Source organism: Colletotrichum scovillei (genome assembly GCF_011075155.1).
Source record: "Colletotrichum scovillei strain TJNH1 chromosome Unknown Contig00010, whole genome shotgun sequence".
Classification (NCBI taxonomy): Eukaryota; Fungi; Ascomycota; class Sordariomycetes; order Glomerellales; family Glomerellaceae; genus Colletotrichum; species Colletotrichum scovillei.
In genome coordinates this window covers 316,565-341,282 of record NW_023336268.1, presented here as the reverse complement: position 1 = coordinate 341,282, position 24,718 = coordinate 316,565, and the positions used below count along the sequence as shown (strand labels likewise).

The window sequence follows — 24,718 nt, the reverse complement described above, 5'->3', positions numbered from 1 at the left end:
TGTCACAATTGTAATCACCAAAGCCGCGGCGCCAAAGGCCCTTAGCGCTTATGAATCAGGTAAGGTAGCTAGCCCATCGTATGAGCTTCATTTGTCATGGCCATACTTAATAGCTATAATTGCCGTGATCCAGCCGTTTCCCCATCGACTGCGGCATGATGCCGGCATACAAGTCTCTAGTTTTCTTCAATGCTGATTCTTTTTCAATCTTTCGACTAGGTCCGTCAGATTGAAGTACCCAAGACGGAACATCTTGGAATGATACGTAATTTGATATTACCCCTCATCGGTAGTACGTATCTATGTACCGACGCCATGCCGCAGTCGATGGGATATAAGCTGACTAGATCAGTAGTCAAATTAGACGCGTTGGTCTTTCAGAGATATTCAACGGAAAGCGTTGGTGAAAGAGCACTTACGTGGAATCTTCACCTCTCGATAGTGCAGTTACATCGATCCACCGAAGAGACCTAAATACCATGGTGCAAGCGATCCCCGAAATAAGCAGGCAATGGAAGGTTATCGGTGAAAATGGATTAGATTCTCTACAGTTTTCGGATGAGAAGTCTCCAGAGGTTGGTGATAGCCAGGTTCTAGTCAAAAGTTGGTGCAACACATTATCCCTAATCGCCCCTGTGTACGTGTTATAATCACTAACACCTGCTTCTAGTACAAGGCGCCACCTTGAACGTTTGTACTTACTCCCGTTTGATGTATATTCCAGTTGACTGAGCTTGCCGATAGTACCGAGATCTCACGATTACTAAGGGGACATACCCTTGGGACGTCAGACCGGACGTTGTCCCCGGGTCTGACGGCGCAGGCACAGTACTAGCTGTCGGAAAGCATGTTACCCGATTCAAACCAGGCGATAAAGTGGTTACGGCGCTAGCTCAGAGATACATCGCAGGTCCACTCAGCGACGACCTTCCAAAGTCTGGGCTTGGTGCCGTACTCGATGGCACTTTTCGCACCATCGGGGTCTTCAGCGAGCAGGGTCTCGTCCCGCTGCCTCGAGGCTTGACCTTCATTGAAGGCGCAGCCCTGACTTGTGCTGGCGTTACTGCTTGGAACGCTCTCTTTGGACTATCAGGCAAGCAAGTCTCGGCTGGGCAATGGGTTCTCACGCAGGGTACGGGCGGAGTAAGCATCTTTGCCATTCAATTTGCCAAAGCCGTCGGAGCGAGGGTCATTGCCACCACCAGCTCTGCCGAGAAAGCTAAACTTCTTGAGAAGCTCGGTGTTGACCATATCATCAACTATCGTGAGACGATCGATTGGGGAAAAGAGGCCAAAAGATTGACCGGAGGCGTTGGCGTGGACTTGGTCGTCGAAGTTGCGGGACCAACGACTCTGAGACAAAGTCTTGTCAGCTGCAGACTAGACGGGACTATCATCACCACGGGGTTTGCTGGCGGTAACCCGTCTGAGCACGACATGCCAACGTTTTTGGATTCGTGGCTGAGCCTAGTTACCGTTCGAGGAGTCTGGTGCGGCAGTCGGCTACAGCTTGAAGAGATGTGTCGGGCCATCGAGGCCGACACAGACAAGCTGCGCCCTGTCATTGATCCCAAGGTCTTCAACCTGGAACAACTGAAGGAGGCGTACGAGTATCTGCAGTCAGGAAAACACCAAGGCAAAGTTGGTATTGAGGTCAATTGAAGCGGCTGAGCATTGCTCAGATGGGGAATGTCTTTAGTTCGCCATTTGTCCACGAAGGATATCTCTTCGATGCAAGAACAAGCTTTCTTGTGCATTCTTCGCTGGGCATCGCTCGTGGACATGAACCTGGTCTTGAATCTTTCTCTGTAACTCGTCATCGTTGTTCAGTGGACACCAATAATTCAGAGTTTATTGTGCAAGAAAGCTTCATCGGTATCCCAAGAGAGATGTCTCTAGAAGCAGGCATGAGTGAGGCTTAAGGCAACTTTTCTGACTTAGTTCCCACTTGGTCAGAGTGATGCATTGCGGGTGTTTTAGGAACTTGGTCTTGACTTTGCGACAGAGGATACCAAACACCATGAATGAAGCATGAAAAGCGAATTGGAAGGAAATTTGTTATTCGTAGGTATACACAGCGACGAATGAGGATAGTCTCAGAGATTCAGCAACTGATCATAGACCAAAGCACAACACCAACTTCGTCAAATGACTTGTAAACTGTGCCAACAACCAACTTGCCGCTTTCTGTTGAGTCATGGCTGACTTACCTCATACTCACCAATGCAGCTCAAGATTGAGAGATGCAAGAAGCAAAAGTCTAAGCTCCTGGAATTTGGCCAAAGCTTCCCGAAAGGAGCTTCTCCGCAATGGGTAGACAAAGTCAATTATACTACACTCATTATAGACACATGGCCTGTGTTATGCCCTTTGTTTTCAATAAGAGTAGAGTTCATGCAAACTTCGTGCCCCTAACTCTAAAGTCAAAATTTTCTGCCGGCAGATTATACCCTCAATCCGAGGCAATTCTGCCTCAGAGTCTTGACATTCTTCTATCTGCGGGGCAGAAACGTGTCACTGAGATCAATTTACGTCATTCATCCCTTTCATCTGCTCTCATTTCCAACACTAATGCTCATCTGCACATGTTTCGGATGATTGCTGACTGATATTTCGCTCGCGACCAATTCTTCTAGTCTTCAGAAGGAAACTTCCAAAGTCTCCTCACACAATTGCCAGGTGCATCTTAAGACAGTCGTTCGGCTGAGTGTTCGGCAAAGTAATCCCTCGCTTAACAATTCTACACCAGCGAGAAGAACGGATCGTTAGACTTCCCGGAGAAACGAAACGAAAAGAGCGTTGCCCCAAAACGCAGAGACCATGACGGGACGAAGCTGAGGTGGTGTGCGTGTCCAGCTGGAAAGCCAATGCGTGATTCAGGCCAATCGTCTTGCAAAGATGTCGGACGTTAAACGTCCCGATACCTCACAAGTGCCATGCGTCTAAAACCTTCCGACTTTGGCGCAAACTTCATTAGATGACCAGAGTTCGTCATTGTAAACATGACTTGCTGAGACTACGCTTATTGATGAATTACAACACCTCAACTGGCTTTTGAGGCTTCAACAACGCCTGTCCCACATCCCGGCTCCAACCTCTGTAGCGAGTGTCAGGTTGATTGCAGATTCGTGGAATCCGATGGGGGTCCCTGCTTTCGGGCTCTAGGCCGGTTGGTTCGACGCGCCCCTGACTCAAAGAGATTAGTCGGTGGAGACGGGAGAGAATAAGGGGTGGTGCGCCTCAACTGGGCAGAAGATAGCAACTTCACCCGCATATCAACTCGCACTCTAACAACGCTCGTTGGTCGATGTCATGTTCCTGATTGACATGAAACGCTGTCATTAGAAAGATGCAGGTCTTGACCCCCACAAAATCCTTCTGGCTCAAGAACAAGCGCCTGATCGGTGCAACGGCCGACGCACTAAACAAACCTAGACAGATGATGTTGGCCATTTCAAGTCATATCGACAGAGCCCGTTGACTCCGAATGGATCCAACCGAACAAAGCCCTGCAATATCCACTGAGCCGCGTTGCCAGGCATGCCAGTCATTCCCAAAATGTGTTGTTCACCCGTTCGGAGGGATGAGGGTCTACAAATGTCCTCCAATCAGTGAGGCCATATTCTTCTTCTGTTGCGGTCGCCAAGACTGGATCTGGAAGATATATAACACATTACCTTGGCACCCTACTTGGCGTTTGTTTCCCCAGCCAGTCTCCGATTCTCACCACCACTCACTTTCTTGTTCGATTCACTACCGTCGTTCTCTTTTCTCCACGCCAAGATGGCCAAGTTTTTCGCCCCTGCTGCGGCTCTGCTGAACGTCGTTCTGGTAGCGGCGTCTCCTCGTGGCCACCACGGATCTCACATTCGTTACACAAACACCATTCCTCGCGCAAGCAACGCCGTAAGTCAGCCCTATGCGATCCACGACCCATCTGATGCGCGCCAAGACCCGGCAATCTGACTGACCCGTTTCTCGCCCACTTTAGACCGGCTGCGTTGTCACCAAGTACGACGACATTGCGAACGCCGTCAAGACATGCACCGATATCACGCTCTCTAACATTGCTGCGCCCTCCAACGGTGCTATCGATCTCTCCAAGCTTCAGACGGGTACCAAGGTCACCTTCGACGGCACAACCGTACGTTTCTTTTTCCGACTTGCGACTAGACGAGAAATTGGGTACTAACTCCGCGCTCAGACTTTTGCCGATACCGTCGACAGCAGCTTCGACCCCATCATCATCTCCGGAACCAACATTGTTATTACTGGCGCCCCCGGACATGTGATTGAGGGCAATGGTGCCGCCTACTGGGACGGTCTTGGATCCAACGGTGGTGGCGACAAGTGAGTGACTACTTCCTTGAGGCAGACGAAGACTTGAAGCTAACCAGTGAAATCAGGCCTAACCACTTCGTTGTCGTCAAGAAGACCACCAACGCCAAGATCACCAACCTGAACATCAAGAACTGGCCCGTCCACTGCTTTTCCATGACCGGCAACCAGGGTCTCACCGTCTCCGGCCTTGTCCTCGACAACTCTGCTGGTGACGCGCCCAACTCCAAGAGCGGCAGCAAGGCCGCCGCCCACAACAGTGACGGTTTCGACATCTCCTCCAGCGACAACGTCCTGCTCGAGAACATCAAGGTCCACAACCAGGACGACTGCGTCGCCGTCACCAGTGGAACCAAGATCACTGTCAACAACCTCTACTGCTACGGAGGTCACGGCCTCAGCATCGGCTCCATCGGCGGCAAGAGCAACAACACCGTTGACGGCGTTGTCTTTTCCAACTCCCAGGTCGTCAAGAGCTCCAACGGCTGCCGCATCAAGTCCAACTCCAACACCACTGGCGAGGTTAGCAACGTCACATACAAGAACATCACCCTCACCGATATCGACACCTACGGCATTGATGTCCAGCAGGATTACCTCAACGGTGGCCCGACTGGCTCGCCCACCAACGGAGTCAAGATTTCCGGCATTCACTTCATCGATGTGACTGGAACTGCCACTAGCGACGCCTACAACTACTACATCCTCTGCGGTGACGGCAGCTGCTCCGACATCACCTTTGAGAACACCAAGATCACGGGAGGCGGCAAGACCAGCAGCTGCAACTTCCCCGCCAGCGGATGCCCGGCATAATCGAAAAGATCGTTCTCTGTAAATATTCAAACAAAGTGAATAAGAATACCACGCATATATTACGATCTCGTTTTCGCCGACGCCTTCGGCAATTCGGCACGGGGCATGTGGGACTTCCGGCGCCGGGTGGGTCCTGGAACAGCTTAGCTAATTGAATCTTTCATCTTTCATCTATCATCATCAGATTCCCAGCCCGCTCAGTGAACAGTGAACTGACATGTCTGCTAATCAAATATGAATGATCTTTATAACGGTTATCGAGACTTTTGATACATCCCTAGATATTCATGACCGTACTGTACCTTTGGTCAGCTCCCCATTGTCGTGTCTTCTGGCAGAGCCGGTGTGTTCCGTCCCGAGTCTTTCAGTGGCTTGACCAGCGCCCTCTGTGGCGCCTTGGCAGACCCCTCAGACTGCATTTAAGCAGCAACGACCCCTAACCCCCCAAGCCTGCACTACCTTACCGTCCTTCTTATGAACATTGCAGCGACCGGAAATGGACTCTGAAAATACACGAAATCAGCTTTCGAGCAACGCACCACGTCGACAAGCGCTCAATGTGAGCATTGAAGTCAGAAAAGGCTGGGCGTGGCTAATAATCTCGCAAGGTCTGCGCGCCATGTCGTGAGAGGAAGACGAAATGTGATGAAGCAAAACCATTTTGCGGGCGATGCAGAAGGTTGGGGCTGCAATGTGCATATATCGAAACCGTCACATCAAAGTAATGCAGTATGCCTGCTCTAGTGAAGGGTTACAGTCGGCTGACTTTCATCAAGGAAGAACCTCTCTGTCACGGAGTTGAATGACACACTGAAGCGGATGGAAGCTAAGCTGGATGCTCTCATGGAGAGTGCTCACGACTTTCGAACCACTTCAGATGGGCAGTCACGACCACAGAATCATCACGGCCCGACGGTTGAGAACCCTGGCCCGGTGGAAGCGGTCAGTCCGATGAGCGTATTCTCGCCTTCCAAGCTAGGATCGGTCCAGATCCGCCAGGAACTCGCCATCCCGGAGAAGCACTACACGGCACCACAGCATCTTCTCTCCTGGCCTTGTTCTCCGGTCACTCTGACGGATCTTGAACTACGATACCCAGTCGCGTTGGAGATTCAGCGACCGAAGATACGCAGAAGTAGAGCACCCCCACGATGCCTTGTTGAAAGTTCCTCGCGAGATGATGGCTGGCTGTCCAACCTGTCGCTGGCGCAATTGCGTGACCTAGCCGACTCTTACTTCAGTCACTTCCACCCGCAGTATCTTGTATTAGACGAAGACCGATTCTATAGCCATCATCTCAATCAAGCTCTCAGAGCGGGGTTTGCTCGCAATCTTGATAGCTGCTTGGTGGCACTCGTCCTCTCGCTCGGCTCTGTAGCTGCCTGCCAAACTGGTAAAACGGAATGGGCCCAGTCCGACTCAACGGATGCCATGTTAGATCACGAGGCTGGTCTCGGTTTCTTCACCATTGCGTGCGATATGTTCCGGAAGGTCGAGGAAACCGACTGGGTGAGCGTCCAGTGTCTTTTGCTCATGGCGTAAGTAAAGCTTGGATCCCTGTAGGGAGGCATTTGGAACGCTAATGGCACTTGGCAGTCTTTACAACTCGTCAGTCTTGAGAATTCATGACTCTTGGAGTTTCATTCACAAAGCGTGCTCTCTGATCATGATCTTGCTGCCGCTGTAGGTCCTGTGATTTGTAGATTCTTGGCCAGGATGCGAGATTCACTGACAGGTTGGCATCAGGCAGGCGAAATTAGAAGCCCACCACTGCCAGCTGTACTGGATTGCTTATCTGCAAGAAAGGTACCAACGCTTTCGGCTTTGGCCCTCAAAGGCTTGCGTGCTAATCAAGTCACAGCCAAATTCTTGTCGAGTATGACTTCCCGCCTAGCGGCTTGAGTAGTCTCGAAAGTGCAGTGCCCTTGCCGCTACTACCCGACTCTGGCGCAGACTCTCAGGGCAAAGACACGCAATTCTACTTCTTGGCACTTGTTGCTATGAGGAGACTCTTGAACCGTATACACTTTCATCTGTATAATCAAGGTCAAAGAACCTCCGGTGTGCACGAGATTCGTTGCGAATGCTGATTCAACTATAGAAAGAGTTGAGCCCCCATCCCACTCTATCCTGGGTGAATTGAGCCGTCAAATCGAGGAGTGGAAAGCGTGTCTCCCAGTCGCGCTCCAATTCGAAACCTTCCCGCTTGTCGAAGAGGTCAGGCTCCTTTCCTCGCATCCAGTCAGACCAATGCAACAAAGGTTGAGGGGACACCTGAAGGCACGCTATTGCGCTGCAAAGACGATCCTCTACCGTTCTCACGTGCACCGCTGTCTACATGCCTCAGCAACTTCCGCTCTAGCCGACGAAGAATTGTTAGGCGCCAAGGTAGCGATCTCCTCTGCCATCATCGGGGTATTGCATGGTGGAATTCTCCAGGAACCATTCGGACTCCTTCTCTTCCCCATCAACTCCTGGAGAACGTGAGCGATAAGTCCATTCCTCTTGATGACCGACGATCAACTAGCTGATGTGCCCCATAGTCTTTTCGGAATCGAAATCCAGATCAGATTCATCCTGCGTAATGAAGAGCTGTCTGGAATCCTGTTGCCGGAAGGCTGGGAAATCACACAACAGGCTCGAGAAATGGCAGCCGGGGCGGCGTCTCGGTTTTCGCCAACGATTGCGAGGGACTGTGAGATTCTTCGCATGCTGTCTTGATCAAGGGAGATATATGGATCATCCAGAACAGAGGTAACCGCAACCGGAGTGTCATAAATACCAACAGCTACTCTATACCCGGTTCGTGACCTCAACTCAATGAACCCACTGAAAAGCATTCGCCGACCGGAATCCAGCGTCCAGTCCTTCCTCCCTAGAATCCCTTGCCGCACTCACCTTGAACTCCGCGTTGGCCTCCACCACCCACTTCTGAACGCTATCATCCCAGTATGATATGCTCACCTTGTCGAGAGTCGTCCGAGCGGTTACTGTCTCTCCGGGCCGTACGAGAACCTTGTCCCAGCCCTTAAGCTCCTTGAGCGGGCGGCCCAGCCGAGGCTTCGACACAGGAGCGACGTAGAACTGCACAATCTCTTTGCCTTCGCGTTCACCTGTGTTTGTCACATCAACTTCGACTTCTATCCTTCCGGCCTCCTCTAGTACGTCGGTACTCAGTCTAAGGTTGGAGTACTCAAAGGTAGTGTACGAGAGACCAGCCCCGAAAGGGAACAGTGGTTCAATCTTGCGATGATCGTAGTACTTGTACCCGAGATAGATGCCCTCTCCATAATGAACCACGTCGTTCTCACCGGGATAATTGTCGAATGATGGTGTGTCCTCAATGCGACGCGGGAACGTGATTGGAAGCTTCCCGCACGGGTTCGCCGCCCCAAGGAGGACGTCCGCCAAGCTGTTTCCCAGCTCTTGACCTTGGTACCAAGCTTGAATGACAGCCGGGACCTCGCCAATCCAGGGCATCGTGATGGGGCTTCCCGTTTGGTTTACCACGATGACGTTGGGATTCGCCTTGGCCACGGCAGAGATCAGCTCGTTGGACCGGCCAGGCAAGTCCATGGACACCATGTCGCTCGTCTCCGTCTCCCAGTCCTGGTCCTTTCCTACAACGACGACGGCAACATCACTCGTCCTGGCAAGCTCGATGGTGTTTTGAAACATTGCGTCAAGGTCTCCGGGGTTCTCTAGGAACCCGATGCGACCGCCATCTTGGACCTCCTCGCGCTCCAACATGCCCATGTATGTCAAATCATACGGCTTCGGTTCGCGGCTGAGCGACTCAAGCACAAGTTCATATGATCGGCCAGCTTCGAGGGCGACATCGACTCGCTCCTCGGGTGAGCCGTAGCTCATGAAGAGAGATGACTTGGGCGACCACCACCTCCGCTCGATATCAATAAAGACCTTTCCGTCGAGGATCAGCTTGCCGGGGCCACAGCTCGAGAGAGATAGCTGATGAACTCCACTCGTCTTGGGCGTGAGTATCGTCCTGGCACGGTAGGAATATCGCTCTCCGGTCGTCAGCTCAGGAGGGAGCCCATCGTAGCAAACCAGGTTCGAACTCGGCCGGTGCTCCACCATGAACGGGTTGCCCTCGTGCTTCATGTTTCTCCAAAGAGACAAAACAAAACCAGCACTATTGGTATCAGGGTTTTGCATGACAGTAGGGTCCATGAGAGGTAGGTATCGATGCGTAAGGATTCCGGGTTCAGTTGCAACCTTGGCTGTCGGGAACGCCTCAGAGAGCTCCCTTTTGAAGGATCCAAAAGGCGTGGTACGGTAGTGAGGCGCGAGGTTGGAGCTACCACCTCCCGTGGCCACCGACCTGGCAGCGTTGGGGCCGATGAAAGCAATGGTCTTGCCACCGAGATTTGTGAGGGGCAAGGTCGACTTGTCGTTCTTCAGGAGAACAATGCCTGCATGTTTTGTCAGTTGACTTCACTCTGCCATCTCGCTTGAGTGGGCACAAACCTTCTGCGCCTGCGCGACGCAGAATCTTCCGATGCTCGGGGAGATCAACGGCTCGCTCCGGCTCTTCCTTCCAATCCGGTATCTGGCTTTTGCCGGTCTTGTGTAGTAGTTCCAGGACTCTTGCGGCAGATGCATCAATGAAAGAGGGATCAACCAGGCCCTTGCTATGTGCCTCGAGAAGGTGGCTTCCCCTTCGCCTGACTGGACCAGGCATCTCCAGATCCAACCTGGTTCTTCGTTAGTCAAATATTCACCAAAGGCGGTGGCTTCTGATTCAAGGCTTACCCTGCTGTCAACGAAGGTACGATGCTATTCGTCCCAAACCAGTCACTCATCACCAATCCATCCCAGCCCCATTCGCCACGGAGGACGTCTCTGATGAGGTAGTGATGTGCTGAGCAGAAGTCGCCATTGATCCTGTTGTAAGCTGTCATGATAGACCAGGGGTTACTATCGCGGACAGCGATCTGAAAAGGTTGCAGGTGAATTTCGCGTAGAGCACGCTCGGGAATCTTCTCGTCTATGAAGAAACGGCGATTCTCCTGGTCGTTTGCGACATAGTGCTTGACGCAAGCTCCGATACCAGCAGCTTGGATCGTTTTGATGTACTCGGCGGCCAGCTTGCCCGTCAGAAAAGGGTCTTCGCTGTAGGCTTCGAAGTTACGTCCGCCCAGTGGAGTACGAGGGATGCATACTATGCAGGTGTCAGACCAATACCGGAATTTGAGGCTTCTACTTGCAGTAGACAAGACCTTACCTGTTGGGCCTAGAAGAACATCTACTCCTTTGCTCTTAGCTTCCGCTATCAAGATCTGTGAGACATTGTTGATGATTTGCTTATCCCACGTAGCAGCCAGCGATACCCTTTCGTGTTTGTCAGTCGTGGCTGAATTCAGGCGGGAGCTGCTACAGTTACTCACCCAGACGGCAACGAGGCTGCAGTGACTCCGTCAACAAAGATACCACCGCGAACTCCGGTAGGCCCATCAGAGGTCTTGATTCGGGAGATGCCCAACCTCGGGATGGGATTCGTCCGCCAGAGGTCTTCGCCCGTCAGTAGCAACACCTTTTCCTCGAGAGTCATTTGTTTCAACTTTTCTCGAGAGAACGATTTCGCGTCCTGAGGTGCTTGAGGGGCGTTAATGCGTGAAGCATCGTGGTCTCGGCCCCGTTTCTCAGTGTCAAACATGTTACTAGTGTGCGTCTGGGTGAAGTTGAGATTAAGGAAGAGAACTTATAAGAAGGCCAGCGATGGGTAAAGTGTCTCTTTGTGTCCCCGGGAATTGCAAGAGTTCAACACATTCTCTCACAGTCTCAGAGTGAGGGCTCTTTTATAACCCTCCACATTGAATTCCTCATGGGTGCGAGCCAAGTGCTGGGCAAGTTTAATGCAGGATGATTAGCACCAACACGTGGTAGACTCGCTTCTGTAGAGCTCATCGTCGGACTGAGTCCGTTTCTCCCCGGTAGACTTAGCTGCAAAGAGCCAAGCAACGCTTGTAGAGCGCCCAGAGTGTCGGGATGGGCAACCATGCGGGACACTCGCGACCCCACCAAAGACGAGGGGCACGGAGTCAGTCCGTCTCTCCCCGCGCCTACGTGACACCCTTGCCGTTTTGGGGAATAGCCTCGTCCCTCGACAACAATGCCAAGACCTGGGGAACCCTCCCCCGCAGAGCCGATCCGGGGTCGGACTCGAACGGAACCAGATCATGGGGTCAGGTTCGACGCCATGTCGTATGTTACCGGGTAGAGCTTGTCGAGCCTAGATTCTACTTGCTCGAGGAAATATTCCTCCTTGAATATGTCTGTTGGTTGGCGACTATGTTAGATCATGGCTGTCAGACAGCATAAATAGACCCGCGAAGCCCGGGTGAAGAAGGCATCATTCTCACAGCCATCCTCATCTATACTGGCCTATGAATGTCCAACAAGATGGACTCCGAGTCGCTGCCCCCGCGGACCCAGACCGTGGAAGAGATCCTGGCCTCAGACAACCGCTCCGCCCTCTCCTCCCTCACACCATCCCTCATCCGCCTCTACAGTATCCTCGCCCCAGCCTGCCTCGTTGTCTGCGCAACAAACGGCTACGACGGCTCCGTCTTGACAGGCCTCCAAGGCGTCGCCGCCTGGAACCGCGAATTCGGAAGTCCCAAAGGCGCCCTTCTCGGCTTCACCAGCGCCGCCTACCCCCTCGGCGCAATCATCTCGACCTCCTTTTCCGCCTTCGTCTCTGACCGCTTCGGACGGAAATGGTCCATTCTCACGGGCAGCAGCATCATGATTATTGGCGTGCTGATCCAGTGCCTCAGCCACTCCATCGGACAATTCATCGGCGGCCGCATCGTCGTCGGCTTCGGCATCACCATGGCCCTCGCCGCGGCGCCGGTGCTCATCTCGGAGCTCGCGCATCCAAGGCACCGCGTGTTGTTCGGCTCGCTGTACAACACCAGCTTCTACCTCGGCGCTCTCACGGCGGGGTGGGTGACGTTTGGGAGCTACCGCATCGCCGGGTCGTGGGCGTGGCGGCTTCCTACAATGTTGCAGGCGCTCCCGGCGGTGATTCAGATGGTCTTTGTCTGGTTCCTAGACGAGTCTCCTCGTTGGCTTTGTTACAAGGACCGAGATGACGAGGCATTTAGCATCCTTGTGAAGCATCACGGGGGAGGAGACCCGTCTGACCCGCTGGTGGTTGCAGAATTTCACGAGATGAAGGTGGCTTTGCAGCTGGAGAAGCAGGTCAAGGATGTAGGACCAAAGCTATTCTTCAAGACAGCGGCCAACAGGAAGAGACTCTTGATTCTCCTTACTCTGGCCGTGTTCGGCCAGTGGAGTGGTAACGGTTTGGTGTCATACTACTTGACAAAGATATTCACCAGCATCGGCATCACTAGCCAACGCGAGCAGACCATGCTCAACGGAGTCATTAGCACCGTCAACTACGCCACGGCTCTGTTTGCGGCAGCACTTTCAACTAGGATCGGTCGCCGGTGGATGTTTGTCGGAGGCGGCATCGCCATGTGGCTCACCTTTTCGTCGCTGACGGCTAGTATCGCGGTGTACAACACAACAGGCACTACAGCTGCTAGCCAGGCTGCGCTTGCCTTCATCTTTATCTTCTACGCCGCCTTCAACATTTGCCTCAATCCCTTGCTCTTCCTCTATCCCACGGAGATTCTACCGTTCAGGCTTCGGGCTATGGGTCTTAGTATCCTCGTCTTTGCTAATAAGGCCGCGTCGTTCTTCAACCAATTTGTCAACCCTATCGGTATGGACTCTCTGGGTTGGAAATATTATCTGGTGTACGTGGTATGGCTTATGATTGAAGTGGTTGTCTTTTACTTCTTGTACCCCGAGACCAGAGGCCACAGTCTGGAACGCATGCAAGAGGTATTTGGGGAAGAGGTGAAGGATGATGGGTTGGACGAGAAGGGCTCGGTCATCAAGGATATGAGGGTCATAGAACACAAGGAATGAATGAGGTGGTGGCTACCAAAGACAAATCGAGAATAACCATACCACTGTTTATATACTCGCGATGATGTGACCTACGCTTCCTACAACGCAAGATAATGCGTCCCACTTAGTTGCCCGTTGGGCAGCACGGTTCGTCTTGGCCAAGGACTTGTGCCAAGGTAACGAGAGAGTCAAGAAAGTATTGAACGAAATTAAGCGGATTGATAGGTATGTCAGTTTTTGATTGGCACCTATTTGTTACAGACATGAACGTGATGATTGAAGCTGACCAGTCTCTGGAGTTGATCACGTCGGAACGAAGAGCCTTTGAAACTTTGCAACGCAAAACTCACGTGTAGACCACCTCACTTTGCTCTCGACAAGTCCAAACCCCCATATGATGGCACATGAAGTTGTACCTTAGCTGGCCATCACTCATGGGCGAGTACCCATGCATTTAAAACATGTCATCAACTGCCAAAACTTGAAAAATGAAAGGGACGAGACTCGAACTCGCGCGGGTTGCCCCACCAGGAAACAGATGTTAAGCTGACCTTAACCTGGCGCCATAACCAACTCGGCCACCCTTCCGTGACGATGCTCGCTCCGAGGAAGGTCCTCGATGCGATTGCGGATGGCGGTGGGAGCCGGGGAAGCTATTCATATTCCTGGGTGTAGTTTTGTGTGCGGATATGCGGGCTCCGTCAGGGCTATGGAGCCGGGTTGAGAAGTGATCCACCGGCGGGCGGAGAGGAACATGCGAACGTGTGAGGACTCGAGGAGTATTGGAGGCGAAAGTACGGAGTCTGACGGAGTTGACGCGGCGGCTCCGGAAGCGCGCGGGAAGAAGCTTCGGCATCCCGTCGAGGCCCGCGGCCGTCCTGGGAAGAACCTGGGTTCGATGTTGTGCAACAACAGAGCGACGTTCATGCCAGCGGGCGGCCTCTGTAGAACATTGTGTGTATCGCGACCGCAGCAGGCTGTGTGAGTGCGCTCCACTACAACGACGTGGATATCGCGACATCCTCACATACACCTTGAACTATCGACTCACTAAGAGATGCAGTCAATGACGTCGAATAAAGTTCCCAACGACGTTTGGTTGACGAACAAAGCCGTTGGTCCGTTGCGGCTGAGACCCGACGGATGGGTGATACTTCCCGCCAATCTGCCCGCCAAGCCGCAGCCGGTTCACAACGTGCCAAATGCACAAATTAGGGGAAATGTCTTGGCATAAAACAAACACCGTTGGTATTCGCAAGTGAGGCACTGGAGGAATGCACACACGACGCAAAGTCCTTATTCATCGGCTGGTCATCACAAGTAAAATGCCCATCGTGCCGCTTTCCGGCATAAACAATGCTACGGAGTGCAATTGCATCACGAGAACAAAGGCCCGTAGAAACGTCAAGAGTCTCGTCCCGCCGCGCCCCGAAATACAGAGTTGCCAAAAATACCCGAACGAGATTGACTATTTAAGAGTCTTGGAGGGAAAACAATATTGGCTGGCAGAGACCAAGTTACCAACTGGCAAATCGTACAGTATGTATGCACTAGGCACGCAAACCCGGCCTTGGATCTCGAATTCTTGGATGATCACCAACAAGGTCAGGGCATGCCCGTGGCCGCCGCAATTGCACTGCCACTCGCCTTTCCAACACTATTGAGTATTGACTCTTTTAGCGAGAAAAGCCAAGTTTTTCTCTCTGCTTCTTCATCGAACCGGTCATTCGTCTCTTTTTTTGTTGCTTCTTTTCGTCTGGTCTAATTTGATCTGATCTGACCTATGCCAAAGTAAACAAATCAGACTTTTTTTTTCTTCTGAACGAATGGGATGAACATGCATAAATCAGAATAAACAACGGACGCGCGTTCTCCACACTCAGCTCACCCCCTTCCAAGATTTTTTTTCTCACCTTGTTCCTGATCCGGTCGGTAACCTGTGCCGTTGAACTTTGTTGTTGCCCGTCTTGCGTCTAGCGCCAGGTACAGCAACATCATGATTCGTCGCGTACCTGAATTCGCTCCGCTGGCGAGTCTGAATTGGAGAAATCGTTGGTATCCAGACGGAGGTACATGATCGGGATTTCTAGAAGTTTTTGCCTCCGTATGAAATCGCGCACAACCACCAGTGAGCGAATAAGTAGTACTTCGTACATCCCAAGCCTGCCGAACGACGGCGTCCGACGGCGCGACACCGAACTCGAAGCCGTCTCTCCCCGTCATCAGTTTCCAGAATATGTCGCCAGTACTCTTACTCGGGTCCAAGCTCTAAATTTAGCTCGCCACTGCGCCTGGATATGTGGGGATGCATTTCCTCTTTCGTACACACTCCCAATACCCACTCTCTACCGTGCATCAGTGTGAGCTCGTATGAAATACACAGTCTTTTCTCTCTCGAGTCTCGGGTCTCGAATCTCTCTGTCTCGTCCAGAGTTTCCAACTTCTCCAGTCTCCTCTCGCTTCCTCAGCGGGGACGTGACATCCCCTGACCGGGAGAAGCAAATACGAACCAAAGAGAGAAACGGAGCCCGTTCGACGGTCCAGACCTCGTATGCCTGCCAACATCCCAAGTGCCTAAACCAAGTGCGGCCTCCTTGAGGGTGGGGATTGATCAGCACCATCTCATTTCCCGACGTCTGGGGGGTGGGATGCCAAATGGGTGGTGGTGGTGGTGGTGACCATGGGGGTGGATGGGAGGGAGGCTCCTCTTGGCCTGCTTGGCTGCCACCGCGCTTTGCCCAATTGCATCGTAAATCAAGGTCAGGCAATGGGTGTGCGGCCCGCAGCACACCTCGACCTTGAGGCTAACCGAACCGAATCGTTCATTTGCTCGGGAGAGATAGCTCGAGCCCTGTATGACGCGATTAGACCGGTAAATACTCGCTGGTGTGGGTATTCAAACACTGAACGGCACGGAGTACTTTGAGTATGTCACATGAAAAGATATTCGACAAATGTCACAGATAGTCACAGGGCAGCTGAAATGATAATGAGTGTATGGATTAATCACATTTTTTCTCCATCAGTCTATCCTCGATCTATCCATGATTATGATACCGAAAAAAACACATGTCCAGAAGGGGGAATCAAAAGACACCTTGCCAATGCGCTAGAAAAATTTGACCACAAGACGAGTGAGTGCACTACTCTCCTCGCGCCTCTTAGTAGAGGAGGGCGAAAGCGCCGGCAACGACGGCCAGAGCACCGGTGGTGAAGGCCTGGAGGCCGGCGGCACCAGAGCCAGCAACCGCGGAGGGCGTGCTGCTGGCGCTGGATCCAGAGCCGGATCCGCTGCCGGAGGAGCCGGAACCGGAGGTGGCAGAGGGAGCGGCAGTGGAGACGGTCGAGTTAGAACCGCTGCCAGAGCCGCTTCCAGAGCCGGAGCCGGAGCCAGAGCCGCCGCTGGTGCTGTTGCCGGAGCCAGAGCTGGCGCCAGAAGAAGAGCTGGGCTTAGCGGTGGCAGTGCCAGAGGCAGAGGCGGTCTTGGTGCTGGAGGGAGTGTCGAAGGTGGTGGGGCAGGTGAGGTTGAACAGAGGGGTGGTGGACAGGTCCTTGGTGATGGCGAACTTCATGGAGTTGTCGGGGTTGGAGTCGCGAAGGTTGTACCAGAAGGTGGGGACCTTGTTGAAGAGCTTGCGGCAACCGACCTCCTGCCAGTACTTCTGAGCGTTCTTGGCGCTGGGAACGGCCTGGTCCCAAGTCTCGCCGGTGACGGGCCAGCCGGTCTCGGTGACCCAAACGGGCTTGCCGCCAGCGGTGGCGACGGTGGCATCGTAGGCCTTGTCGAAGAGGGAACCAGCGTTGTCGATGGTGTTGCCCTTGTCGTTCTCGTAGTAGGGGTACTCATCAACACCAACCCAGTCAACGGCGTCGAGGACGGGCTTGTTGGTGGAGTTTCCCCAGACATCCCAGGTGTCGACGTGGCCGATGGAGACCTTGGACAGAGGGGTGTCCTTGAAGGCGGTCTTGAAGTCGTTGATGAAGCCGACGAGGGTCTTGGGGTCCGCACCGACACCAGACTTGTTCTTGACACCGGTGACGGAGTTGCGGTACAAGTCCTCGGAACCGATGGAGGCACCGATGATGAGGTCGGTGAGCTTGGTGCCGTACTTGGTGACGGCGGTCTTCAGGGCGTTGATCTCCTTGTCAATGTTGTCGGTGCCGGAGGTCCAGATACCGAGAAGGATGTAGGTCTTGGTCTCGATGGCAGCCTCGAAAGCCTCAATGGGGTCCTGGGTGGAGTAGGCCTGGATGTTGGTGTAGAGGCGGACAGCGTTGAAGTCACCGGGGGCACCCTCGAGGCCCTGGGCGGTCTTGAACTCGGCCTCGAAGTCGGCCTTGAACTTGGCGGAGCGGTCGGCCTTGGTGGCACCAGAGTTGAAGCCGAGGTAGTTCTGAGCCTCGACGGTGGCCGCCAGGGCAGTGAGGGCAGCGAGAGAGATGGAGGCCTTCATTTTGATTGGATTAATGTGTTAAGAAACGGTCGAAATAATAAAATCGTCGAGCAGAGGAAAAGGGTCCCAGGGTGGTAATTAAGGGCGGACTGGGAAAGACCTTTTTGTCGTTGTTCCGAGACTCTTTGGCTGTGACTATAATAAACAAAAGAGTGTAGTGAGTTGGTGGTTGTCGTGGACCAAAAAGAATGACTGGGAAGAGTGAAAGAGTGAACAGGTCCAAAGGAGGATTCGACAACGGGTGGGACAAAGATGTCTATAAAACACAAAAGGAGGGAAGACGGGGGTCACGGTCAAAAGATGAGTGGAGTGGAGGAGGAGAGAGAAGAAAAGAGTGGAGGAAAACAATGACGGTCGTATTGGCACGTCACGAAATTAAGGAGAGCCCGGGGGTACGGGGTACTTGGGTACCTCACTTCATTAGGTGTGTATATCACGTGAGGGCACACCACACTGCACACCTGAGTCTCGGGGGAGACTCGAAGACTCGACCTTCAGGGCAGTGGCTCCACCGAGGTGTCCAAGTTTGTTTTCCGGGGCTGAATCGATACGTGGATACCTGGCAATTGAGGCCTGGCAAAGTTGGAACCTGAGGTGCCAGTGGATGGAGAAAAACCAGGCACCGCCAGGCATGAGTAGGTACATCGGGGAGGTACCTGGCATTAGCAGCCAGCCCGCTGGGGCCGCCTCCACTTGTGCTGCCACTTGCGCTGCCACTTGTGCTGGAAGGCACCTGAACTTCCTCAAGGACCTGAAGATCTCTCAGCCAATGCATGCACCTGAAGCGCCCCTATTGGACGAACCAGCGCTTTGGCTGACGCAGGGGGAACTTGGTGAGAAAGAACGGACCATGCATTGGCACGGGATTGCTCCTTCCCCGATGTCGTCCCATCATCTTTGCATCTCTGCATCTTTCGTTGTCATCAGCCCGTATAACATACCTCCACTGACGGATATTCAATACTCGTTCTGTGCGCTGTGTCGGGACTCCCGCCCATTGTCACACCTGCATGCATGACGCTGTCCACTCAACATTCTCTCTTGACTATTCTCATATCTGCACTGGTAATTGCATCGATCCCTTAGTGACGCCGGACAGCCGAAGCCTGGACCGCCAGTAGACACGGCCACGCAGTCGATACGCACAAATAGAACACAACCCAACGCCACTACGCGATCGCCAACATTCCTCTCTCGTGTGAGCTGCGTCAGTCTTTGCCAGGACCCTACCCGCTTGCCCGCTTGCCCTATCATGGGTGAGACATTCGGAATCGAACCAGCTCATGTCTTGGGTCGGTGAAATGTTCCAAGAAGAAACAAATCTAACAGCTGAATCCGCCACCCCGTCCGCCATGGCGCCATGCACGCTTAGCTAATCGCCATATAATGCACGCCTTAGAGAGATATATGCAAGGATATGCAAGCATCCTGCACTACTTCAACGACCATGCTGAATGATGTGTAATAGCATGTGAATGTTCTCTGTACCGGCTATTTCCTATACCATACTTCGTCCATATCTAGGTTCTATTCATGATGGCCTCTTCAAGGTTGAACTCCAAGGCCAAGCTACCGGCACAAGACACGGCGGCAAGCCTCAAGCGTCTACTTGCATCTTGAAGTCGAGGATTCTTCAAGTCTCGAAAAGGCCAACCGGACCATCTTGCCCCTCCAACCACCTCTCCATACTCTGGTACATCTTGCTGCAAGCCCTCACATCCCCTCCCGTGACAAGCTTGATATCAATGTCGTACCCCAAAGTACTCTGCGCAGCTCCGAGGTACTTGTATCCCGTAGGGTACCTAGCCAGCACCTCGTCCGCAAAGACTGGTGCCCTGACCCCGTCCACAGGTACAATCTTGTCCTTTTCATAGACAAGTTTGACGTACGCAGCTTTCCAGTGTTTCTCCTCCCCCTCGGTGCCATCACCTCTTTCTCCCTTCGCCTTCTCATAGAAGAAGAGGAACCGACAGTCACAGTCGACGTCGTATTCGTAGCCGTCGTGGTGCTTGAAGCGTTGGGTGATAGTGGCCTTCATCTTGCCCACGGCGCGGCCCGTATTTGGGTTCAGCTCAACGAGAGTACCGCATTCACGGTGCATAATGAAGGCCCCCGACGACTTGTCCGCGATTGATATGCGAATGAAGTCGTCAATGGGCTGTGCGCCGCTCCAAGCTGTGACATGCCATATGGCGTCAGCTTCAGGGGCAAGCAAGATACTTCTGAGAGTAGAAGCATCGTTGGAATGGCCTTGGTGATTCAACGCACTGGTCCAAACGTAGGCATCCTTGGTGAAGAGCGAGCGGTAGTTGGCCCATTCGCTTGCATCGCGGTAGACAGGCCAGCCTTTGCAGAGCTCAGAGACGGCGAGGCGGTCAAGGAGTTCGGTGGAGGTGCCACCGATATGGGAGAATTGGCGGGTGTGTAGGTCTGTCATGTTTCTAAGAGCTGGTATAATGGAATGATGCTTCAATAGAGGTCTGAATCTCCGCAAAGGCGTGGTGAAGTCGTAGCTGAGGTCGGGGTGAATATCCTAGTATGGCAAAATGCGAGTGTTATGATTGGAACGAGGAGAAGTAAGATGTCGGCTCTGGGAACGTAGACAGTTAGATGTAATAGACCTTCCCGATTCAAGTGCCAGTCCCTACTTCAATGTAACAGCCTTGCTTCCCCCATTCATCCAGGCAAATCAGAGTATCGCCACACTTCCGAGGTCCGTACCTCCATCAGTAGAGCAGCTACGAACATGAAACCACCTGGAAACGAATCGTCAGAACCGGCAAAATTATATGAACAAATAATATCAAAAGAATTATGTACAAAATGTTGAAAAAACAAAAAACGAACAGACCATGGGGGTCTGTTCAACGCTCTTTGCCTGCAAGGGGCTTCGAACAAGAGCGCTCGCCAGGTTTCACGGAGGACCTGCTAGCACGAGTATATTTTTACCCTGTCCGCCACCCAATTGAGCCACGCACTCAACGACGTACTGGGTGTCCGCTGATGGAAGGATCAGTGGCTCTTTCGAGTAAGTATGGTAGGAGGTGTCGGCTTGCGGGAAGGAGAGGACCTTGGTGCCTTCCTCGTAGATGTCTAACCTTACCGGGACGGGAAAGTACCTTGGGCAGTCCCGGGCACGCATTCATGAGAGCTTCACGGAGCAGGAACCAAGACCTTGAGGGCTAGGAAAGGTTCCAGAGATGGCAACGGTCTTTGATTCTAGTCCATCTTACCATATCCATCACTCTTGATATCTAGCAACTCCAAGCTCTCTCAGACAAATGCAAGAATGGGATTACTGACAACGCCTCTAAATCCACTTCTTCCACGGAGCATACAGAAAGATGAGGACCACCAGCAAAACAACCAGGGAATATTTCCACCACTGGACAGATACCGCACGACCACCCCCATGACAAATACACGTCTTCACATCCAGTGTCCCCTTCCGCTGGAGTCTTACCCGCCTCAACACGGGACTCAGGCTACTATCACTACCGCTCCCACTTTCACTCTCGTCCTCCCAATCGGTCTCACGAACCGGCCTATATCCCTCGCCCTTCCACCATCGCAGCGGCGGCGAAACAGGCAACCCCGGAGAATACAAGACCCTCCTCAACTTTGACACCCCACCTCTCCTACCAACAGCAATTGCAGACCCAGCCCGTCCAGCAACAGGTGTACTGGCAGGCGTCCTCTGAATACCCACAGTACCAGGACTAATCCCATCACCAGGCGTCACCGCGCCGGGACTATCTTCCGTCCGCTCCAGCTCGGCAACCCTCTGGCTTGCTGATGCCGGCGAGTCTTCCGTCGAGGGGTACGGCGACTTGTTCCCCCAATTCTGATCCGTTCCCCAATCCGGATCCGCCGTCTCCGAGAACGGTTTATTGGGAGTACGCTCTTGAACGGTATACCATACCGTTTTACATGTCGAAACTGTCGCGGATGAGGGGCTCACGGGGAACGTTGGGGTATCGGCGGAGTCCGGGGTCGCTATCGTCGAAGGGGTCGGGGGAACCGAGTGGTCTGGCGTCCAGGGTGCGGGGCTGCGGCCGGCGAAGAGGGGACTGTTTGCATGGCGGCGGATGCGGATCGGAATGGGGGCGCGGCGGCGGCGGGGGGAGGAGACGTACATGACTATGGTTGTGAGAGATCTGAAGGACTGATAAAGAGGTCTCAAGAGATTTGGGCTGAATTAGGGGCTGAGAATTGAGAGATGAAGCTGACTGGAATTAACGGAGTGAGGAAACGTGACTGTTTTGAAGATGCTCAGCATGAGAAGGTAGACTCTCCACGGAACAGGACTTATACAATATGCCACATCACAAGCTTCGACTGCGGAGGAACGCATGAGGAGCAAGGGGCACTTTCAATGTGTGTTTGTAGTTCCCTGATCCGGTACGGTACCATCATCAGTCAAAGAAGCTCGGCCGGGTCGTTTGTCTCCTGTGCTAATTCTGTAGAAGTGAGGGGCTTGGTTGTTACTCGAGGCCTTGGGGCATGGAACGAATTGTCTCCAATCAACCATGCCTCAACTGAACATGGAAACTGACAGCTGCTGGATATTAATTCATGCTTCGCAATTATGTGCTGCCGCCGCCAGTCTCGAACTCATGGCTTGGCTGGGCTGGGCTACGACATGTGTCGTGAAGAGACGTATTGCCTTCCAAGTAATGATGAAATAGTGATGCAGTATACGAGCGGCCTATGGTGTCTACCTAGCTTCCCGAGTGCTATTATACATGCATCTTGTGTGCATCAACATGCTGCTGCAACATCTCCGAACCAATATCAAACATGACCAACACGATAAACCACTACTCATGTTGCATTCTAAAGCTCAGCATAACCTGAAGGACCCATCTCTTCGAGCAGCTGCGGCACGGTCTTCCGAACCAGATCCCAAGCCCAAAGCTCCGTGTTATTAAACGGCATCTTCCACTCACCCAGCACAAAGTCTGAGCACAAGGGGCATTTCAGCTCCCTCGGGTCGAATTTCGACCTGCGGCGATGGGATTTCATCCAGCAGTTCTTCCCCACAACGTGGTTTTCCGAAGGACATTTAACCCGCACAGCTGCGTGCGGATCTCGCCCTGTGCCGAGCGGCTCCATACAGATAAAACAGTCCGTGTCGTCCAGTTTCTGAAGCTCCGCCGCCCTAAGAGGCGCGACCACACTCTCGAGGAGGCTCTGTCTGGAGAACTCGTCTTTAAATCTCAAGGATGCGTTGCGTAGGAGGATGTACTCGGTATGCTTGTAGTGGCCAGGGCTAGTGAGCATGCCACCTGCGTACGCACCACTCCGGAATCCAATAGAGCCCCTTTGGGTAATGGACACTACACTGCACTTGAACAGGCTGACAAATAAGTTGCCTAGGTCTTGGGGGAGGTTGGCCCTCATGACGTCTGTGTCGATGTGCCAGAATTCTAGGAAGATTCGGCTGATGGAAGCGATTCGTGCCTTGGTCAGTCCTGGATCGTGGGCCAGGAGATGCGCAACAAGGTTGGAAACTTGCATGCGGGTATCAAAGTTGGCGGCGACAAAGTCAGCGAACAATGGTGGACGAAAAGAGTTAATCAGAGAGCGTTCCCATTCGTCTCGCCCGCCGAACGAATCGATTTTTTCCGTCAGGCGAGCCGTAAGAACTCTTACTCGGTCCATGATATCAGGGGCACTTTTCAGAACAGGCACGGCCGTGACTTGCCCACTTTCGTGGAGCTTCCGGTCTCCAAGGTTGATTAGAAAGGTGAAGTCGGGCTGTTGGCGGTGGGATTCAGTGTGCTGTTCAACAGATGGAAACTCTGGATCGAGCTCTCCATCGTTGGCCGGCCTCCGGGTGTGGGCTAACAATCGATGATTGAATTCATCGGCGAGGCGATTGCCGGTGTTGGCACCGTGCCAGAACCCTCGCCAAGGGAAGAAATATGATTGGGAGACAATCCGCCGCATAGCTGCAGCGTTGTTGTGAAGTTCAGTGATCCTGTTTGTATCGAACTCCTTGGTGGCATCGTCTGTTTCCAAGCATTCGCAGTAGGGACCATTTTCGACATGGTCTTTGTTGAAGCGGCAGGCTGTCTCGATTTTGCTGACTCGATTGACAAATTGATCATCCGCATTTCCTTCAAATCTAGTCGGAAGCTGCTGTCCCGCATCCATCAATGCCATATTGAGGAATTCGACCATGGATTTGACGTATTGCTCAGTAGCTGCTTGTGCTTCTAGGCAATTCTCATCAACCATGCTCTCGGTAAATCGCTTCGGTTTGGTGAAGGGCTGGAGAAATTTGCCGGTGCATTCGTGACAGGCGATATCATATTCCTCGGATTGCTTGGTCAGGGCTTTCGGGTCTAGACACTCGGCGTATCTCGGGCTGGCGCATCGAACAATGTACTGGAAGGCATGCCGCGAGTATGTTCCACCTGGGAAACATCTAAAGTTCCTCGTGAGAAGGATACACATGGTCAACGTGAGGGTGGCGACAGTGCCGAGTAGTCCGTCAGCAACATCTAAAGATTAGCAAAAAAGAAGAGCAAAGTGTCAAGCCAAGTGTAGTCTGGTTGTGTTTTGTCTCTGTAAGAGGATAACGGTGATGACAGGGTCAAGGGAGTTGAAGCCACGAGTTACTGGGCTGAGTATCCGGCTCGTGGTCTCTCGGGATCGAAAGAACCTCGAGGGGTATTCAGGCATTGCTACTACATTCAGAGAAGTCAACAAAGACAAGCGGCAAACCATTTCTTTGACGCGTTTGAAGAGTAGTAGGTGATACCAGACATCTTCGTCGGGAAAATCTAGAGTCATCCACATCTACGTCGCTTGCGGCGTCAGAACTATCCGAACTCGTCAAAGACAATGAGTCCAAGGAGAGAAGTTACGACTTTTGCGTATAGGTGGAAAAATGACAATAGCAATGGCTCTTTCTTCCAAGTCACAGCACAATGCCCCGGCGCAAGGAGAAGGGGCCCCTTGGGTTCTGGTCCAAGCTGCAAGACATTGTGCATGGAAGACACATGGCACTTGCTCAGAATCTCTTTCATGGTATCCAGGTGACGATACCACGGTTCTACATGTCGTTTGGCGGCAGAGTGTGATGCCCAATTGAGGCAAAGACGAGAGATTGTAGACGACTGCAGGATGCAGCTGCACGGCGGCTAGTGGTGTAGGCC

The 24,718-nt window shown here is 52.8% G+C and overlaps 7 protein-coding genes across 7 annotated transcripts; 3 read left to right on the top strand and 4 right to left on the bottom strand.

The window, feature by feature from the left end:
- Positions 1-479: 479 nt before the first annotated feature.
- On the top strand, positions 480-5,151 carry HER10_EVM0006605 (uncharacterized protein; the record flags this gene model as incomplete). Its single annotated transcript, XM_035476186.1, has 6 exons — positions 480-603; positions 671-690; positions 745-1,485; positions 3,992-4,144; positions 4,205-4,350; positions 4,407-5,151. 6 exons carry the CDS (start codon positions 480-482, stop codon positions 5,149-5,151), a joined length of 1,929 nt encoding a protein of 642 aa, XP_035328115.1.
- Positions 5,152-5,388: 237 nt separating this feature from the next.
- On the top strand, positions 5,389-7,872 carry HER10_EVM0001646 (uncharacterized protein; the record flags this gene model as incomplete). Its single annotated transcript, XM_035471388.1, has 8 exons — positions 5,389-5,710; positions 5,760-5,872; positions 5,928-6,689; positions 6,748-6,834; positions 6,898-6,957; positions 7,013-7,197; positions 7,253-7,634; positions 7,695-7,872. The coding sequence occupies exons 1-8, from the start codon at positions 5,648-5,650 to the stop codon at positions 7,870-7,872; spliced, it is 1,830 nt and encodes a 609-aa protein (XP_035327620.1). The 5' UTR covers positions 5,389-5,647.
- A 96-nt stretch (positions 7,873-7,968) lies between these two features.
- Positions 7,969-10,828, bottom strand: HER10_EVM0008621 (uncharacterized protein; the record flags this gene model as incomplete). Its single annotated transcript, XM_035478136.1, has 5 exons — positions 7,969-9,584; positions 9,640-9,866; positions 9,925-10,333; positions 10,397-10,503; positions 10,560-10,828. 5 exons carry the CDS (start codon positions 10,826-10,828, stop codon positions 7,969-7,971), a joined length of 2,628 nt encoding a protein of 875 aa, XP_035328279.1.
- Positions 10,829-11,574: 746 nt separating this feature from the next.
- HER10_EVM0012165 (uncharacterized protein) lies at positions 11,575-13,116 on the top strand (the record flags this gene model as incomplete). The annotated part of the gene is made up of 1 exon (XM_035481566.1): positions 11,575-13,116. The coding sequence occupies one exon, from the start codon at positions 11,575-11,577 to the stop codon at positions 13,114-13,116; it is 1,542 nt and encodes a 513-aa protein (XP_035328582.1).
- A 2,790-nt stretch (positions 13,117-15,906) lies between these two features.
- On the bottom strand, positions 15,907-17,964 carry HER10_EVM0009632 (glucan 1,3-beta-glucosidase). The gene has a single exon (XM_035479115.1). The coding sequence runs from the start codon at positions 17,550-17,552 to the stop codon at positions 16,260-16,262; it is 1,293 nt and encodes a 430-aa protein (XP_035328359.1). The 5' UTR covers positions 17,553-17,964; the 3' UTR covers positions 15,907-16,259.
- Positions 17,965-19,185: 1,221 nt separating this feature from the next.
- On the bottom strand, positions 19,186-19,989 carry HER10_EVM0002816 (catabolic 3-dehydroquinase; the record flags this gene model as incomplete). The annotated part of the gene is made up of 2 exons (XM_035472510.1): positions 19,186-19,727; positions 19,821-19,989. The coding sequence occupies 2 exons, from the start codon at positions 19,987-19,989 to the stop codon at positions 19,186-19,188; spliced, it is 711 nt and encodes a 236-aa protein (XP_035327728.1).
- Positions 19,990-22,388: 2,399 nt separating this feature from the next.
- On the bottom strand, positions 22,389-24,014 carry HER10_EVM0003570 (uncharacterized protein; the record flags this gene model as incomplete). Its single annotated transcript, XM_035473242.1, has 1 exon — positions 22,389-24,014. The coding sequence occupies one exon, from the start codon at positions 24,012-24,014 to the stop codon at positions 22,389-22,391; it is 1,626 nt and encodes a 541-aa protein (XP_035327808.1).
- Positions 24,015-24,718: the final 704 nt, after the last annotated feature.

Bases quoted from the DNA above. Each gene is read 5' to 3' on its own strand.
- HER10_EVM0009632 (XM_035479115.1), bottom strand. From the start codon at position 17,552: ATGAAGGCCTCCATCTCTCTCGCTGCCCTCACTGCCCTGGCGGCCACC.